The 13240-nt window shown below is 40.0% G+C and overlaps 2 protein-coding genes across 2 annotated transcripts; both read right to left on the bottom strand.

Annotated features, from left to right (window-relative positions):
- On the bottom strand, nucleotides 1–4548 carry marc1 (mitochondrial amidoxime reducing component 1). The gene is made up of 7 exons (XM_026340348.1): nucleotides 4219–4548; nucleotides 3165–3335; nucleotides 2664–2826; nucleotides 1533–1676; nucleotides 1173–1234; nucleotides 884–955; nucleotides 1–442 (listed from the first exon to the last, which is right to left on the bottom strand). The coding sequence occupies exons 1-7, from the start codon at nucleotides 4467–4469 to the stop codon at nucleotides 316–318; spliced, it is 990 nt and encodes a 329-aa protein (XP_026196133.1). The 5' UTR covers nucleotides 4470–4548; the 3' UTR covers nucleotides 1–315.
- A 2347-nt stretch (nucleotides 4549–6895) lies between these two features.
- Nucleotides 6896–12817, bottom strand: kcnk3b (potassium channel, subfamily K, member 3b). The gene is made up of 2 exons (XM_026339004.1): nucleotides 12309–12817; nucleotides 6896–10735 (listed from the first exon to the last, which is right to left on the bottom strand). The coding sequence occupies exons 1-2, from the start codon at nucleotides 12589–12591 to the stop codon at nucleotides 9843–9845; spliced, it is 1176 nt and encodes a 391-aa protein (XP_026194789.1). The 5' UTR covers nucleotides 12592–12817; the 3' UTR covers nucleotides 6896–9842.
- Nucleotides 12818–13240: the final 423 nt, after the last annotated feature.

Raw genomic sequence — 13240 nt, forward strand, 5'->3', positions numbered from 1 at the left:
TGCAGCTGTTAGAAATGTGTTTACTTCATGTTCCATTAGTTACACAGCAGTGTATCTAGATAGAACATTCAGCCCAGTAGAATAACAATTAATACAATGAACTTAAAATACTTTATTGTTGTTGAACTGCATATAATGTTGGATTAGTCTCAACAGTGATAGATTCTGTAACATATATTTATACTTTTTAGTTCTCTATCTATTTAAGTGCTAGTGTGGCCTAGCACAGTGATTACTGCTGATGTGTTTATTGCGCTTTCTGTAGAATTACTGAATGTGTTGACATCATCTTTCCTCCCTTTCTGACTTGCTCTATCAATAGCTGATCTTGTACACCACATCCCCGACATGCAGGATTCCCGTCTTCTTCACCACATGCATCTGTCCAAACAACGGAGCCGATTTGTAGATGTGTTTTTCGGACGGGTCGCACAGACGATAGCTGCGAAAGAAGTATCGGCAGAATGAGTTCAAAAGCATTTAGGTGGGATGAGGCTGCTGATTTTTGGATTAATTTGAATGATCCAACCCTCTCGAGACATAAACCCCATTTCAACAGACTTAAAAATAAGGAAGGTTGGCCGTGTTTGTAGCTATAAATTAAGAAAACTCCAGGAACAGACACACGAAAAGAAGAATTATTAGTCTAGACACAATAAAAAAAAAAAATTCAGTGAACACGTGAATCATCTCATCACCACAGTTGCCAGATTTGACCAAAATATCCCAAACCTACAGTAATGTCTCTCCTACACGTTTGCATTCAATGATTTTAATGATTTTATTTAGATTAACTGGTTGCTTGGTTGCAGTAATAGAAATATGGCCTCTCACACCCAAAATGTAAAACACATCCTTAAATACTATAGATTTCAAACGTTACCTCTTCAGAGTGTCCAGAGGCTCTTTTCTGGTGATTATGCCAGTTTCAGGATCAACTGTGGTGAGAACACACCTGGAAACAACAACACAAACAGTAAACGATCGCCCTTCCTATTAAAACAAATTGAAAATGATGAAACAACATGCATTTTAACATCAAATGGAGATATGAATTAGCAATCATTGTTGGATTTTATTCGGGAAATCAAACCCCAGACTTCAGCAGTAACCACAATTGCAGCCTCTCAGTCTCTGATTAAACTGCTTATGAAGCCTCATCACCATGTTACCTTCCACATGACATTACACGCTGCAGTCGCACGCTGCCAATCTGGATCTCATCCCACGAATCCTGAAAAAGCAAAGCAGTTGGTTTTGGACTTGGAGATAAATTTAGTCCACGCTGCTCACACTGAAAAGGGCGAGGTATTAGTCACAAGTAAAGGACCAGATGATAATTTTTCAGACAGGAGGGAAAAATAAAACAATAGCTCTGTTCTGCAGTGTAGAGACACAAAGGATCCATCTATTTTTAAGACCTATTATGTACAAGTCTTTCTTCTTTTTTGTGTAAACATGATTTCTAATCTTCTATCCAAACATGAAAAATAAATGACACATGTAAATGCAGATTTGAGAGGTGAACTCACCTCAGCGAACGGCTCGCAGTCACTTATCACAATGTTTGGGCGGAAACGCTCCACTGTGACGCCCTTCTCTAGCTTGCTGCTGAGATCCTTGACAGAAGCCTCAGACAGCAGCATCACAGGTGAGGCATCTGGGTACGCCACCTGCTGGATAAACAGCCAAACACCAGGGTTACAATCAGAAATGACATGGTCAGATAGGCTGGCTTTCTTCACAGAGGAGACTCACTTGACTTTTACTTATTGTAAAGGAGGAATGTTAAATGTATGTTTCTGGATCTTTAACTACTCACAGGAAACAAGTGGCTAATATTAAGATTTTTTTAATCCACTTGGTTGATAGATGTCTCCTTGACTACTAGAAATGATTGTGCTTCTTATGCTGACTGAAATCTTCAGATTTGCTGATACTACTACACTTGCTGGGCGCATAACAGAATCAGAACCAGCATAAACTGTAGGAGGGAGGTGTCCAATGCACTATAAGCTCTGCAAACCTGAAATGAGACGTTGGCTCATCAGGGATTCGATTGTTTTAATAAAACCTATGGTACAGTTTTTTACAGCTGGAATATTCTCTACTCTAAAACCTCTGACTATCGTCCCTCCTCGCAAAATGGAGTTTTTAATTGGTTTAAAAATCTAACTTCATGCAGCCTGAACCATTCCCTCTTTATTTCTGTCACAGCACAGCTGTCCTGATCACACGTCGCCAACAGATGTACTATTAACATTTTCTAATTGCTTTGGCTCCTCTCACACAGCTACACTGACTCAGCTGCATTTGTTCTGTTCCTGTTTGCTGACGTCTGACAGAAGCTCTACATGGCAGGAATTTCTGGCACAGCTTCACCTGCTGCCAAGGTGCAAAGATAAAAGGGAAAACAAACTGATAAGTGCAAAACTCCACATACACATTAACTTTATTATTGCACCAATGAGTTTTGGCTTAGAACGTTTGGGAAGGAAAACATTCTCAGAAAATTGGGAACAAACAACCTCATGGGGGAATTTTAGAGTGTTGGTGACAAGTTTACGAAACGAAAACCGTATACAAACAGGTAAAAGGTCAGGAAAATTTAGGATGAAAAGACAAACATGCCTCTGCAAAAGGTCTAACGTTTGGTGCACTACCTCATTTTGTGGAAAAACAGGCTCACTGTCCACCGATCTCCTCGCCTTCATCTGAGGTTCAAAGTGCACCATGCGAAATGTTTTCTCTCCTCCCAGATAGCGAGTGAACCAGCGAGACACTTCATCACCACAATCCCGTCCCTGAATGTCACCGTTGAACACTCTGCAGCACAAATACAACAAGAAGCATTTATGCAATCTGACGACAGCTGGAACAGTAAATAAAGCAGTCGGTCAAAAAACAGCTTCAACTGCTGTAGGTAAAACTAAAAGTTAAGTTTCTTATGGTCAATTAATACTTTTACTACTTTTTCGCTGGCTTATCTTCTCAAATTGGAAGATTTATTGCTTTCCTCTCTTCTAAATCATTTAAACTGAATATTTTGGGGTTGTGGCCTGTTGGACACACAAAGCTGTGGACTAGTAGTTAGTAGAATAAAGTAAAAGAACCAGTTATTTAATAACCAGAATGTGGTGTCAGATTGAAGCCCTGACAGTGACCTGCAGTCCATGATGGGGTTATCGGGCTGTTTCAAAGGGAAGCTCAGCTCCTCCATGTTTGGTCCATTTAAAAAAGCCCGACCTCCGTCACAAGTCAGAGACACCAACACCAGACGAGGCTCCTGTCTGGCCGTCACCATGTGACCGTCCTCCGTCACCACCAGCCAGTGTCTGCAAGCAAAACAAACATAAGTGTGGATTTCCCTCATTGCACCATTTGGCGTCCCTGGTTAAGTTCCCAATGTCACTGAAGCTGCACATCAGCTCCTCACAGACATGAGACACCGTTACAGGAAAGGGAATAAAAATAAAGTCAGGAAGGACTGATGACAACACTGGGTACCACTGACTCATACAGAAATCCCAGATTTACATCACATTTTATTTTTATCCACCGACACGAAAAACACGAGGATTGAATCCAGTTCTACACAATTTCAAGACCCTGTAAAGACGTCATTGTTGAATTTAAGTAAAACACTGCAGACGTCGTCTTTCCAGGTCTTCATGTGGAGAAGAGGTCATGTGGGTCAGGTGTTGTTTGGCAGCACCTGCAAGTAGCTTCATCATACTCTTCATCTACACCTATGGTCGTCTAGTTGCTCTGTTAGACTATTATTGCATCTGAGATTTACTCTGATGTCCACCAACTAGAATTCTTAAAACAAGGTCAAATCACTTAAAATAACATTAACGATGTTGATTTCTGAAGTTTAAGTTTTATATCAAATCATTGCATTGTTAAAAAACTTTGTGCAGACCTTCCTGGTTCAAAGATGGTGTCTGTGAATGAACACTAGGATGCATCATTTTAATTATTGTTGTATTTTATATGCTTTATTGTTTCAATGTAAATTCAAACACCACCAAGAGCTGCAGAAAGCGTCATATTTTATATTCTTCAAGTTGATAAAAGAAGTTTATTAGCAGGAACTATAAATACCAAGTACAGTGCAACCATCTGTAACAGTGCAGACTCACGTGTTTGTGTCTGGACATGTCAGGAAACACCTGACAGGTGAGAAACTAGACTGTGCACAGGATCTAAACTCACCGATCCTGCACGTCTCCAGACCTCAGGCCGAGCTTCTGGCATTCAGCGAGCTCCACCGACACCGCTTTTCCAGACTTGAGAGGGTGAATGAGGAGCTGCGACACTACGCCCACACGCACAACTTTTTCTGGCTTTCGCAGGTATTTATATCCAAGACCGAGTCCCAGAACGGCAACGCCGGCTCCGCCGACCAGCAGAGCCGCTAGTTTTTCCTTGGACAGCGTGTTCACAACCCAGTCTTTCAGGTCCATGTTGGATCCTCAGAGCTTCATGGACTGAACTTTAAACAGCGTCCATGTGTGACGTTCACTGCCCCTCGGTCAACTGCAATCCGGAAGTTTCATCAGCTGTCAATGGCCGTACGTCCCCCCAGACTAGTTCTAGTTCGGGGAGCGGAGGTGGCAGTGTTCAACAGTCCGCTGCCTCCCAACAAACAAACAAACAAACAAACAAACAAACAAACAAACAAACAAACAAACAAACAAACGAGTCCCCCACATGACGTCATCTGGAGGATTTTCTTGTGCGTTATAGTTAATAGTGTCTTTTATTTGGATGTAAATGTCAGCAGTGGTGGACATAGAGACAACTTAGAGACAACATCTCACCCAGTTGGACCCTCAGTGTTGGAAAGTCCTGAACTCCTCATCTCAAAACTACAAGTTGGACGCTGACGTCAACGCTGCGCACCAGTGCGTAATGATGGTTTAACGGTGACGTAACTGCAGCGTTAGTTCCATTTAGTAAATATGAACTCATCTGATTGACAGTAAACATTAGACAAACATTAGATTTCAGAATAAAAGTGAAGAGATAAACAAGAAACAGTAAAGCAGCTTAGGGGCATCACATTTTATGACAATACGTCCATAGGGCAATAAAATATGCAGGAAGAGGCCTGAAATGTTAGTGCATCACCTTCAGACAAGCAAATATAAGCAGGTGTTTGTTAGTGCTACTACTAGCTAAAAAAAGATACACAAATTGTTAATTAGTGATTATTAGTGCTTGAGTTAGTGAGTGATGAGTCAATGTTTTACCTCTTTCATGGAGGAATTGTATATTTACACGTAGAGACACTTATAATAGAGATAAAACATGTTACATTTCTGTTGCATACACATATGGTAACAGGTAACATTTCGCCCAAACTGGCAAACATATGTGTCAGATACCTTTTTCCAACAAGACAGAAGAAACCAAGTGATGTAATGTCAGAGCTGACCTTCTCCGTGGAACTATTTCTGTCTTTGACATAGATACTCAGGTCTATGGCCAAAGTAGAAAACAGCAGATGCTCCCGCCACAGGGGGTCAATACAGGGATTTGTCGAATGGATACTCCTTCTGTTGCTTTTCTGTGCATGTCTGATGGCTGACGGCAGATTCACAGGCACACGGCCAGGCCTTACAAGCTGGTTTGATGTTGCAGTGGCGAGCAAATTTTGATAACGAGATACAATCCTAATGGCCCTATTCTCAGCAATGGACCCTTTGATGTTATGATCTTGTTCTCATTGCATTCAAGACGTTTTAACTATTGTATTAATGCATGTAATGGATTAGTTTACTTTTAATGTTCTTGATCCTGAACTTATCATTTACTGAGGCAGTACGCCTTTCACACATAGAGCAGTGGATTTGATGTTTTAAGACAAAAATAACAGTAATAAGAGAGTAATAAATTTATCTCAATAATTATGAATAAAGTTACCTCTTCAGGATTCAGCTTGCAAGAGGCTAAAAGCACAACTTCAACTACTCATGTTTTTTGATTGGTTAGTGAGGTCATATACAGATTAATACAGAGTGCATGTGTGATCTTCAAACTCTGCAAACCTTAAGAGAGAAATGAAACCTCTAATGCAACTATTATATCTGTGATTACTGCAGATCAGGGGCTGATCTACTAACTTCGAGGGGTTTTCCCCCCCTCATATCAACCAGTCCTGAGACCAATTGCTCAGTTCTTAAAGCTGTAAATGGACAATAAAATGACAGATATGTTATGAATATGTGAGTGTAACATATTTTGTTGTTAGTTTAACATCAACACCTTCTCCACAAACAGTATTTTGTTGTATTTTATGTGAATTATTTCACAGTCTCAACCCAAATGAACACCTATGGGGGATACTGGACTGTTCTCCCCCACCACCATTAAAACAATGAATATCTTTTGTAAGAATGGTTGAGGAATGAAGCTCCATCCGTCCACTTCAGCCCCAGAGACTTGTCGAATCAATGCCAAGATGCACTGGAAGCTGTTCTGCTGACATGTTGTGGGCCGACTACCTAGTTTTCCTTTAATCTATCACCTATCTGTACATACTACCATAAACCATTACATAATGATACTCTGCTATTCTTCCGCTCGTGACCAGCCTGCTGTACGTTGACAGGAACTGGACTTCAGTCAGAATTCCCAGGGGGAAACCATCTGGACCAAACAGTTATTTCTATACATTCAGCAGGCTTTTCTCACTCAACAGCATGGAGATGGTAAAACATGACGACAGCATATATGACTGACACTGTATCCAGACTCTCATTTCATAAATCAGTGTAAATTCTACTTTGCTCTAGATGGTGATTCTGTGACCAGGACTTCCAGAAACACAAACAAGGAGGCCGAGTTTTTGGATAAAATATCCATGATTTAATGTTTTCTATGGATCTCATTTTCTGTACTTGGGCAAAATAGTACAACATTGTTTTGAAGTAGATGTGATGTGCGACAAATAAATAGTCCAAACTGTTCATACATCCCGTGGCACATGTGATAAAAAGGTCTTTAAAATGATTTTCAAGTACTCTTTGAGTGTTCAAGTACTACTTTGCCCCCATCGTTACTAAAAAGCAAGCCTGTTTATGCTAGTGCAACAAGATTTAGTCCTACTTTAAAAAAAATACAGTACTTGCATAAAATATACAGTAGGTTGTTGTTTTCTGGGTCACTTATTGTTAAAGTCAAGTCAGAAAGCATCATAATCATTTTTCTTCCATTGTTATGTGCAAATAGTACTAGAAAGTTTCATCAGGTACAGTCCATCACAACAGGTACAGTTCCCTAACAGAGATCGGGGTTTCGACACACACCAGACTTAGATCAGATACTATTTACAAATAGTTTGACACGTGATTGTGTGTCACATTAGTGGGATTTCACACCACAAGGCAAAACGATAAGTAGCAGAAAGTCAGAGGAAAAAAATAAATCCACCTTGAGATATTCAGCATAACATCAAGCTGTGATCAATGTATTGATATAAAATCTCACCCTGACATAGTGTAGTGAATATGAAAACTGTGCTGCAGCTGTCAGAAATAACCTTAACGTGACATCACATCATGTCGCCTACAGACAAAATGCACCACTAAACTCTAAAATAAGGCAAGAAATACAAGAGATACTATCTGAGGGTGGATTTTGCCTTTTCCATCAATCATGCACCCTCAGTCTATTGTTGCATAATTGTCTGTGACTGACAACTAGCTTTATCCGTTGTCCAAACACAGAAAACCCGCTCCCATCTGCCACCACAGACGGCTACTAAAAATAGTGAGCATCTACTGTTTGAGCCAGATGTGACTTAGACAGCTCTGCACGCTTCATATCTGAATATTGGACGCGCTTTGTTTGATAGTCGGCGAGCTCGTGTGAAGCCTCACAGTCCTTCAGGTGAAAAGAAGTGTTAGCGGAGACATGTTAGATAGTCATGATCCATATTTAAAGGTTTAAAGTGTAATTTTTCTTCTCAAATTAATAATTTCAGTTGTACGTTTTCTGCTGCTGTTGGCAAAAGCTTTATAAGATAATTTATAAGATGAATATTTCACTTTCAGTATGAATTAAAGGAATAGTAGCTGTAAAATGATGAATACATGTTGAATCCTGAGTGTCACAAACTAAACTGTAGTAACAGGAAAAAGGAGGGAGGAGACGGTTATATTCTGTCCTAATGAATAAAAACAAGCAGCTGTAAAACTCATAATCTAATAATTATTTCATGTTAATTTAATCCATACACTCTGTGTTTAATGTTATTTCTTGATCTGGCACATAACATCCTGCACTCATGTCATCCCTGAAAAGATGTGGTGTGTTTGCACTTTAGTGTCTGAATAAAACAAAGAAGATATACTATCAACAAGTGAACTTTAAAGATGCAGGACAGATGACTCCTTCTGTTTCCATCTGTTGTGCTAAGCTAAGCTAATTAGCTGTGCTGTATTAACATATTTGACAGGCAGATTTAACAGTAGTATCAATCTTTTCAGCTGCCTTGCAAGTTTACTGCAAGTGTATTGGCTTAAGACCTAAATACTAAGTTGATGGTAGATTTATTATTTAGTTATAGGGAAAGCCAGGCTGGCTGTTTCCCAGTTTCCAGTCTTAAACTAAATTTTTATTTTTATGGACGCACATGACAGTTGTATTGATGTTGTCGTGTATCTTGACAAGAAGGAAAAAGAGAATCTAATTTCCTAAATGTTGGGCTTTAATAGGGAAACAGCTGTATCTGACAAATAAATGGATCCTGAAGGACTGATGAAAGCATCACACTAAAACACCACGAAGCAGAACCTCTGGACCCTGCACTGCGAAACAGCGACTGATGCGACCACCATAAGCTACAGGGGTGGACAAAGTAACAGAAACACCTTACAGTACTGTAACCCTGCAGTAAACATCAGGTTGGTGTCACTTGTCTAGTCATGTTGAGTTTTTGTTCAGAGTTGTTGATTTAGTCTGGTGTTTTTTTAACGGTACTGCTACTGTATGTCGTGTTAAACAGATCCAGTTAAGTGTGTTTCAGTCAAAGCTTTGCTTATGCAGTTTTCACTATGTCATTGTGATTCTTTAAACTCTTCCACTTGTGATGCTCTGTAATTTAACGATTTTTGGGACTGATGCACCAGAGATTTGAGCAGAGAGCCCTGAAAATCACAACACAAGCAGCTGAACGTGTGAGTCAGCGTCGGCTTTTGTAAAGTTCTGACAGTCACGACTTGTTTAAGTAGTGCTGCATTAGTCACTAATACTATGATGGGAAAATCATGAGGACATATGCCTAACACAAAGAAAACAACACACAGACAACACTGCAAACTACGACTTTAAGAAATAAACCCTGAGTTGAATCAGCACCTCGGAGATTATTAACAAAAACACAACATTGGAACTTACTGCAGAGCTGCTGTGCAAGATGTTTCAATTATTTTGTTTTGCCATAACTTAATGTGTTTAACGTAGCATGCCTCCTGTAGCACCTGTTCTGCTGTCCTCCACAAAATGCGTGCACTGTACACCCCATGTAGTGTGTAGTGATCCAGATGACTCCCTACACACCTACAACAGCACACAGGACGCCCCTAATTAAGACAATAAATCAGAGCATTCTGTGCTGTGGTTCCTCAGATTGATAATTGATAAAGACTTGTGCTGTTTACAGTACTGTATGTGCTTTTCCCTTCTCTGTGTCCTACTCTTGGTTTACTGGGATTATAGCACCACAAACATCTACTTGCAGTCACGTTTTTGCTGTGAGGACTGCCAAGTATCTGTTGTCCGCTTGGCAGTATAGACGTATTGTGCTGTACTGAAATCTGCTGTATTGAAGGCTAGACGGAGCTGCGTCTCTTAAACATCCTGAACGGAGAGAGAATGTGTAGGCCTGTTGTTATGGAGCTTATGCTTGTGCACTGACGTGGACTGCACACGCAGCCTGTTGATCCGGGCTCCATGTAGTGAAGACAGTTACTATTCTGCTGCAAGTAAGCATCGGAGAACGTCAGCTCCTGAGGGACCATAGTGGGTATGGAGCCCTGCAGCTTCTCTTTGCTCCTGTACCACAGGCAAGAACAGATAGTCTGGAAATGCAGCACCTCAGTGTAGACACCTTTTAAATCTTTAGCCTTTGTAGAGTCATCTGCTACAGGTGTGGAGGAGGTTGAGGCTGAGATCGGTATTAGACGAGCCACCTCTCCTCTGGGCTTATTAACAGACATCAAGGCCTTCTGTTTGGCGTCCCTCCACTCGTCTTCAGTGTTCATGGTCAGGAAACGAAGCACCACCAGGTTTAAGAATGCTCCGATCACCGTTAGGCCCATGAGGATGTAAACAAAGCAGAAAGCCACATAGCGTGGGTCGTTCTGCAGCGCGTCATCCTTCTGCAGAGCCACATAGTCTCCAAACCCAATCGTAGTAAGTGTGATGAAGCAGTAGTAGAAGGCGTGGAAGAAGCTCCATCCCTCGGAGTGGGAGAACGCCAAAGCCCCCACGCATAGGGTGCTCATGCAGGAGAAGAAGCCCACCGTCACCATGTTTGCCATGGAGACCTCTGTTTGACGCATTCCCAGGCACTTCTTGGCTTGATGAAGCAGGTACCTGACGAACGTGTTGATCCGCTCACCCAGGCTCTGGAACATGACCAGGGTGAGTGGGATCCCCAGGAGGGCGTAGAACATGCAGAACACTTTCCCTGAGTCTGTGCTGGGCGCTGCATGGCCGTAACCTGAATGAGAGAAAATCATATGTCAACTGTGAAGTTACTGCTTTACTTTAATTCACAGTAAACCAACACACACTCCGATTAAATCCTTGAATTAATGGAAAACCCAGTCACATGCTTCAGCTTGACTTTACTGCGATGAATTAGCAGCTATTTATTTATAACTCCCACGCTGTTGTCAGCTGAGACGACTGGAAATAATTTGGAAAGGCATCACTTTCTTCATCTAAATTAGCCTCTAATTGGCCAAAACATAACAGCAGATACTGAGACATGTCCCTGTCTTTTAGTTTTTTTATACAGTTAGACACAAGTTTTATATTTTTAGTATTTTTACATTTGACTGTTTTACTAAAAATGTTATGTAATTCTAACATTATCACTAATACTTTTTTTTCTAAGGGGCATAGAAAGGAAGCAAGAAATGGTTAAAGACAACACAAAATATGCAGAAATATATATAATTTCAAATAACAACCTGCATAACACCTTAAAACAAACCAGGAACAGTCTAAAATTGATAATAAAACCATAAAGACACTGAATGAGTGGAGCACTGTGGATATAAAACTATAAAACTGCATTTAGAGTTGAATTGAAATAAAGATACATTAGAAACAGATATATAAACTTCACATGCAAATAATGAAGGAGGCATATTCATTAATCCGAGCTAAAACATGAGTTAGAAAAAGCAATATAAAGGATAATTATTCAAATAGAAGCATTCAAATCACAGTATACAGGTATTCAGTTTATGGAAATATGAAATGTGCATAAGAAGTATAAAAATTTGAATTTGCAGATATTAATATGAAGTTTTTCTTTATGTCTAAAAGGTTAGAGTAAATAAAGGATAAGGTTGGTGAATTATTTGATTAACAAATCCATTTTTTAAATTTACATTTATCTTTATATTTAGTTTTTATATAATTCTATGCGCCTAATATCATCAAGTAAATTTTTAAAATAAAAAAAGACACTAAAACACTGCAACTGTTTCAAGTTTCAATCAGTTTGAGTGAAACAAACTAAAATTATAATTTTCTTTCTTTGTTTTATTTAAAAAGACTCAGACGAACCTGTGATTAAATCTACTTACAAAAGTTTTGGTTTTTCCTCAGATAAAACAAAAACATGTTAAGACAACTGAATAATATTAGATGTTATAAATATAAATGTGACAAAGAAAATATAAACTAAAATAAAAAAAAGAGGAAAGAAGCCAAGGACCAAGCTGCACATAAAGTTTTTATGTGGATATATATTTCTACAAAGACTGAGAATTTAAGTACAAATCTACAGAGTTAGAAACATTTGACATGTTTTGCTTCTTAGCTCTGTGATATGATGGATGTTAGACATATAAACACTATTCTTTCTTGTTTTTAGACCCTTGTTAATAATAATAAAATATTTGAAAATCATAATTCCTCTTCAAATGTGGATTGTGACCCCGGGATCCCTGAAATCCTGGCTGCGGCCCTGCACCGAGCATCTTTCACTAAAACGCTGTCAACCTCGTCAAGAAACACAGTTTCACCCTTAAACAATGAGAAAAGTGTTCGCTGCTCACCTATGGTCGTAATCACAGTGATGGCGAAGTAAAAGGATCCGGAAAATTTCCACTGGACTCCTGCTTTGTGAGGTTTGAGCTGTAAAACGACGTATTCCAGCTCCTCGAAGTTCTCTTTGGTCAAGTTGTATTTGCGCATGAGTTCGTACTTTCTGGCGTCGAGCTTCCTCTTGTGACTTTTCTCCTGTTTCGACTCCAGGGTCTCGAAGACGGCCGCTCCGACCACCAGGTAGGTGAGGATGCTGATGATGAGGGCGAGAGTCCTGGCGTTTTGTCTCTTCATGATAATCAAGAGGGAAAAAAAGCAAGTGCAGGTGGGAGATGAGACTCTGCGACCTTCTCCTTACGCACTCCGGATCCAACAGAGGGGACTTAGGAGACGAAGCTGTTCTCTCGGCACCACCCCCACATCACAGTTGGGTTGCTACTGTATTTGGACTATTTGTCACCGACTTATATTTAGATTCTGCAGAAAAGAAACACAGGGCAATCCCACAAACTGTCAGAAGCGGCTTCCTGGAGTAGCAGCTCCAACACGGAGCTCACCTTTCCAGAGTTTTTGCGCGCACACACTCGTGTTTTCTCCCTGAGGCCAAAATAAAGAGTTGTTAAAACAATCTTTTGTCAGCACTCTCTAACAGCAGAGATGATTCACCCTTCAAAAAGAAGCCAGAAACGTTGTTAAATACTACTTAGTACATGATTCATGTGTTCGTTCACAGATAAAATATTTACCTAGTGCCTATTTAAACAGACTGGCTTGACAAGTTGTCTAGCAACCTAATGATAACCATCATTCCCCTGAGTAAATATTTAATAAGCAACATCCTTTTCAAGGTGAGCAGGCCGCAGGAATAATCAGCTTTTGTCACAATATCCTGTCACAAAGAAATGAATGATGTTTTGTTATTAAAATGAACGACAAGGTGTTG

This window comes from Anabas testudineus, chromosome 22 (genome assembly GCF_900324465.2).
Source record: "Anabas testudineus chromosome 22, fAnaTes1.2, whole genome shotgun sequence".
Taxonomy (NCBI): Eukaryota; Metazoa; Chordata; class Actinopteri; order Anabantiformes; family Anabantidae; genus Anabas; species Anabas testudineus.